This window comes from Pongo pygmaeus, chromosome 7 (assembly GCF_028885625.2).
Source record: "Pongo pygmaeus isolate AG05252 chromosome 7, NHGRI_mPonPyg2-v2.0_pri, whole genome shotgun sequence".
NCBI lineage: Eukaryota > Metazoa > Chordata > Mammalia > Primates > Hominidae > Pongo > Pongo pygmaeus.
The window spans coordinates 7,526,604-7,532,603 of record NC_072380.2 but is presented as its reverse complement, the minus strand read 5'-3'; the positions used below and the strand labels follow the sequence as shown (position 1 = coordinate 7,532,603).

The window sequence follows — 6,000 nt, the reverse complement described above, 5'->3', positions numbered from 1 at the left end:
CACCGCTTTGTCCTTCAGTGCCTGGCTCCCTTTTCAGCTGGTCTTGCCACTCCAGGCATTATGCCTGAGAAGTCTCCCGGACGCCTCTGAGGCTCTAATTCCCTGGGTCCCATTGCCATTTCTCTGGATTTGCGAAGATCCACCGGACCTCCTGTGGAACTCCCGTGTCGGTGAACTTTTGTGCCACGACCCTTAATTCTGCCCATGGTCATCTGCACCTGCAGGAGTTAGGGTCCATGTCCCTTGGATGGGAAGGGACAGGCAGGAGTCGGAATGCTGAAGCAGCACACTGGGGCGTTTTCTCATGTAGCCCAAGTGACCCCATGGTCTTCTTGAGCTTTGGAACCAGTCGCGTCCCCCTTGACACTGCACCCGACTCCCAGTTTCTCAATCTTGTTGGCCCTCCGGCGATCTCCCGTTGGATAAATTGCACCTGCTGAGACTCGATTCCCCTTTGATTTGCGCTTCATTAATTATTCATGATTCAGGTTGGAAGCCCTGCTTACGACCCCCTGTGGCCGTTCTCTGAGCTTTCTGGTCTCACATCGTTTCCTTCCACCCTCTTTGGTTCATTGTGGTCATGCTCCTTCTGCTGTCAGAGGAGCAGAGAGTTGATCTTATGGATTCTGGATACGGATACTTTCTAGGTGATCTGGATAATCAAGATAACGACCCTCATCAGCGGTGCAAAGGGAGCAGCCATTTGGTGTGTCTCAGAAAATCCCGCTCCGTTCCGAGGCCTCCTAGATGTGGAATCCCGCTCAGAGTTGTTCCCAGGTCAGAGAATGGAGATAGCCTGTGCATGATGGGATATCCCTGCCTAGATCTTTCAGTGAGTCTCTACCTCAGCTACTCTTAGGATCAGGGGGAGAACCATGGAAAGGCCCGGTGTCAGACATCCGGAAAGAAGACGGGATGAATGTTTTACCTCGGAAGGACATCCCAAATCTCGGAGTTAACTTCAGCTTTGCTCTGGTCTATTTGGCCAATGAAACTCTGCCTGGTTCGTTCGCACATCCGGAAGCCACTTCACGGGGGCCGTCGTAACTGGGGCCACACATTTGGCATCGGCGGTTGAGCCAAATGGGGACTCGTGGTGCAAGCAACCCTCCCCACGTGTTAGCGTGCGTGAGATTCAGTTGGCGGAATTTTACTAGGTGCGTGTCGGTAGAGTGGGGCTGAGGTTTTCTTGCTCCTGTGGATGGATAAGAAGTCAAAGGTCCTGCCCAGCCCTGCGGTGCCCTCAGTCAACTCTGTTTCGGAGACATAACGATTTGGGTTGCTAACAAGTCAAGAAATTTTCAAGCCCTTGGATGTAGGGAAAAGAAAGAGAGATCAGACTCTCACTGTGTCTATGTAGAAAGGGAAGACACAAGAGACTCCATTTTGAAAAAGACCTGTACTTTAAACAATTGCTTTGCTGAGATGTTGTTAATTTGTAGCTTTGCCCCAGTCACTTTGCCCCAGCCGCTTTGCCCCAGCTTGGAGCTCACAAAAACCTGTGTTGTATGAAATGAAGGTTTAAGGGATCTAGGGCTGTGCAGGACGTGCCTTGTTAACCAAATGTTCACAAGCAGTATACTTGGTAAAAGTCATTGCCACTCTCTAGTCTCAATAAACCAGGGGCACAATGCCGTGGAAAGCCGCAGGGACCTCTGCCCTTGAAAGCAGGGTATTGTCCAAGGTTTCTCCCCATGTGATAGTCTGAAATATGGCCTCGTGGGATGAGAAAGACCTGACTGTCCCCCAGCCTGACACCCGTTAAGGGTCTGTGCTGAGGTGGATTAGTAAAAGAGGAAAGCCTCCTGCAGTTGAGATGGAGGAAGGCCACTGTCTCCTGCTTGCCCGTGGGAACCGAGTGTCTCGGTGTAAAACCCGATTGTACCTTTGTTCAACTCTGAGATAGGAGAAAAGCTGCCCTGTGGCGGGAGGCAAGACATGTTTGCAGTAATGCTGCCTTGCTATTCTTTACTCCGCTGAGATGTTTGGGTGGAGAGAAACATAAATCTGGCCTACGTGCACGTCCAGGCAGAGTACCTTCCCTTGGACCTAATTATGATATAGATTCCTTTGCTCACATGTTTTTTGTTGACCTTCTCCTTATTGTCACCCTGCTCTCCTACTACCTTCCTTTTTGCTGAAATAATGAGAATCGTAATCAATAAAAACTGAGGGAACTCAGAGGCCGGTGCCGCTGCAGGTTCTCGGTGTGCTGAGTGCCCGTCCCCTGGACCCACTGTTGTTTCCCTATACTGTGTCTCTGTGTCTTACTTCTTTTCTCCGTCTCTCATCCCACCCGACTAGAAACACCCACAGGTGTGGAGGGGCAGGCCACCCCTTCGCTTGGAAAATCAGTTAAACACAAACACGGAATGAGAGTCAAAAGACAATATGTCATCTTTTTGAGAATTTTATTCACTTCAAAACCAATGAAACACACATATTTACAAAGGCATTCCAGAGCCCAGTTTTCGAGGCTGAGGAAAGACCCCGAGAGCGCTTTGCACAGCACGCTTCACAGCGTCCGAAACACTGCTCTCAGGGCGGGGCACAGCGGGAGGGCTGCACCTCTCAGGGTTCCCTAACTTTTCCCTTATTCAGTCATCTAGAGAGCAAATACACAGTAGTTCCCCAGTTTCCTATTGACGTCCCAGCGGAAGTCTGACTCCTGCGCGTCAGGCAGTTTCTGAGGCAACGAATCACTGGCACGGAAGCTTTTCCTGGCGCGTTTCCGGATACCCATGCGAACTACAATGTCCCTCACCAGAATTCAAGGAGGCAGAGTCCCCGCATCTGCTCCCTGCCTGGCCTGGGCTCCCACATCCACAGAGGCGCCGCAGCCGGGGAGCTTCGGAGTCACCGCACAGAGTCTGCTCCGTGCTCTACCGCTCCTCAGTCCCACAGTCCCCTCCAAGTCACGGGAGCTGGAGGCCAAGGAGCCCCTGCCACCTGCAGTCTCACTCCAGGTCAGAATCGCTGTCCTCTGAGGAGGAGGAAACCCGAAGGTCCTCATAGAGGACGCTCGGTGGGACACGAACACAGGGACCCTCGGACTTCTCTGAGACACGAGGGCTCTGAGCGAGGAAGGCTCCCGGCTTCTCAGGAGAGTGAAATGAGGGGGCTGTCAGGAGGCTGGAGCTCCAGCATCCGTTTTCCAGTCTCCGGAAGAGCACTCTGAGAGGCTGGGCCGGATCATAGCTGGCCGCTGGGTGATGGGACATGGTGCAGGCCTGGGCGGTAGGCAGGCAAGGTCTGCTGTGCGGTGGCTGCCGGTCGACGCTGGGCACCTGGGCGGGTGTCCTCCTGCCCATCTGGGGCGACCTACTTGGTCCAAGTTCCGTTGCGGCTGGCGGAGGTTGCAGATTCTCCGGGGCCCCCAGCTCAACTCCCTGGGTGGCGTTTTCGGGGATCTGGAAGCGACCCAGTCTCGGTTTCTTGGGGAAGTTCGGGCAAGCCTGAATCGGAGCCTGCGCAGGTCTCTTGGCTCCTGGCCTGAAGCTGAGATTGGAGCCGAGGCCCAAGCCCTGTGTGGGGGCTGGTGGGCAGGGCTGTGAGGTCACCGCAGGAAGCTGGTCTTGTGCCTGGGGGCTGATGGCCTGGAGCAGGCCGTGGGTTTTGGAGGCGGCCTGGGGAACTTCTCGGCAGCCACCCTCAGGGCTGCTGTGTGTCGGCTTCACCACGAGGAGAGGCTCGGGGCCCTGGTGCCTCACTGCAGGCTGAGGGATGTCGGCCGCAGCCCCTGTCTGTCTTTCCTTTGCTCCAAGACTTGAGGAGGAGCTCCGACTGGCTTTTCTGAGGGGAGACAGTGAAGCCAAGGCGGAGCCCCTGTCAGACATTTGGGTAGCTGAGCGATCGGTGAGGACAGGGTCCACGCGCGGCCTCTTACTGGTTGCGTGGACCGGCATTGGCCCGCTTGCAACCTGAAAGAAAGGAAACAACACAGGTTAGAAGTTCCTCAGCGTGGAGCCGACATGAAAATCAACCACATCCAAAGACAAGGTGCACACGCCATGAAATTCTTAGGACAGTATCGACAGGCGGTCCTTGGAAGTAGGGACAGACCCTCCACCTGAGTGCTGATCAGGACAAGACACATGAACCTCCACTCAGCCTTCCATGAAGTGGAACGGACTAATGCCCTTCTGAAGGCAGGTTGGTGGCTCAAGGGTACTCAGGACGTCTTCTCTGAAAACATGCATGTTCCTGAGTTTAGCCTTCTCCGTGTTTGGGGCCTCCGAGGGACTAATTTCCTCATGCCGCTGGGAACATGTTGTTGGCAGGCTTGCCATAATTGGACAGAAAGAAAGCAGCAGGAAATACGGCATCTTCAGATGCCTTCGCCTGGAATCAAATTGACCCGGAAGGATCGTGGAGTCCCCGACCCCGAGAAGGCAAGAAAGAGGGGTTCCCCGATTCCCTCCCGCAGATGGGAAGCTGAAAGGAAATCAACCAGGGTGACCTAGAGGAGAAAAAGACCAGGGGCCCAGGGTGACACTCACCCTCAGATAATCCGAAGATTCCGTGGATCCTTTTCGATTTGGCAGCGGCTTCTCTGGAGGTTTGCCGGAAAATATGTGGAGGAGAGCCTTCCTCTGCGGGTCTTGTTGCCTGCAGAAGAGAAAAAGGTCAGGCCGTGGCCCCTGGTTTTCCCCAGGAGACAGGGAGAACCCTGTCCGGGGCCCAGTCCCATTCCGTGTTTTGTGATACACAAATGGACATCTGGTGCCATTTCCGCCTCTGCCCCTTCCCTCACGTGCCAACCTTTCCATCCTCCAGGTGGCCCTCTAGGTTTCCCAACTAAGGACTGTGATTTGGATCCCATTGCTTTTCTCGCCGTCGTGGGGAAACTGCACGAAGCGCCCCCGCCTCTCCCCGTCCCTGAATCTCCCAGAGCCAAAGGAGCTCCTGGGTGTGGAACCCCGGAGGAAACGGAGCTCCGGTCTATTTCTCTGCAGCGTTCCTTCCCTGGCCCAGAGACGGAAAGGCACACGCTGTGCAGGTGCAGAGACACCATGTCCTTAGGAGGCACTACCCTGAGAGTGGTGAAAACCCCTCCCTCTGCTCACCTTGGTCTCTCTTCCTTCTCTCCCTTATCCTTGTTCAAGGGCCCCGGCTTCGCTTCAATCCGGGGCTTCCACGGCTTCAGGTTTTCCTTCCCTTCCTTTTTCCCAAAGGTCTGTGGAACCAGGGCTGCGTTCCAGCACTTCATGGGGCACCTGGTACTTCTGGCCGTGTGGCCAAAGGCCCCGCAGTTTTTGCACTTGAGCTGTGGGTGGAAAGGAAGTGATGTCAGTGAGTGAGCTGAAGCCACGGACTGTGAATTCAGAGCTGAATAAGGATTCTAAAGAGGGGACACCGGCATGGGGGCCGTTAAGTGCTGGGAGAGTTCGGATACGATGTTCTCTCCCAAAGCCCATGTGACGGAGGAACTCTAAAAGGAAGGACTCAAGGTTCTAAGGGGCACGATGGTGAACCCGATGTCAACAACACGGCCAAACGTGGCTACACAGGATTCTAAGTAGAAAGGGAGGTTGCTCCCAAGAGTCTCTCAAGGGACCTGTGGGGCGGGGGAGGAGGTCCCAAGCCACGCCCACCTTGGACGGGAAAAGCAGCCTGGGTGGTGGTGACAGAACTCTTTGGAATCCAACCCAGTATCTGAGGACCCTGTTACACCCCCTCCCCCCGCTCCCACCCCCACCCCGATACCCAAGAGATCCAGGGCTAGACTTACCCTGGGGTCTTCTTCATCGGGCGGGGGAGCCCTTGGCCCAACTGGGGCCCTCCGCTGCTTCTGGAGGGTCTGGGCTCGCACGAGTCTGTTTGCCCCGGTTTTGGGGTCACGACGTGCCATCGTCTTCATCCCCTGGGGGTTTTATGACCGCCTTTTTCAGGGGTTGATTGTTGGGTCACCTGAAACACACACAAACACACACATGTCGATGGTTAAGCACATTGGATATTCACACACCCACAGGAAGCCCCCAGCTAACTCCTTGCCGG

General features: G+C 55.0%; 1 protein-coding gene across 1 annotated transcript; it reads right to left on the bottom strand.

Moving 5' to 3' along the window:
- Positions 1-2,404: 2,404 nt before the first annotated feature.
- Positions 2,405-5,881, bottom strand: LOC129042564 (protein FAM90A3). Its single transcript, XM_054498760.2, has 4 exons — positions 5,732-5,881; positions 5,067-5,266; positions 4,500-4,608; positions 2,405-3,920 (listed from the first exon to the last, which is right to left on the bottom strand). The coding sequence occupies exons 1-4, from the start codon at positions 5,858-5,860 to the stop codon at positions 2,958-2,960; spliced, it is 1,401 nt and encodes a 466-aa protein (XP_054354735.2). The 5' UTR covers positions 5,861-5,881; the 3' UTR covers positions 2,405-2,957.
- Positions 5,882-6,000: the final 119 nt, after the last annotated feature.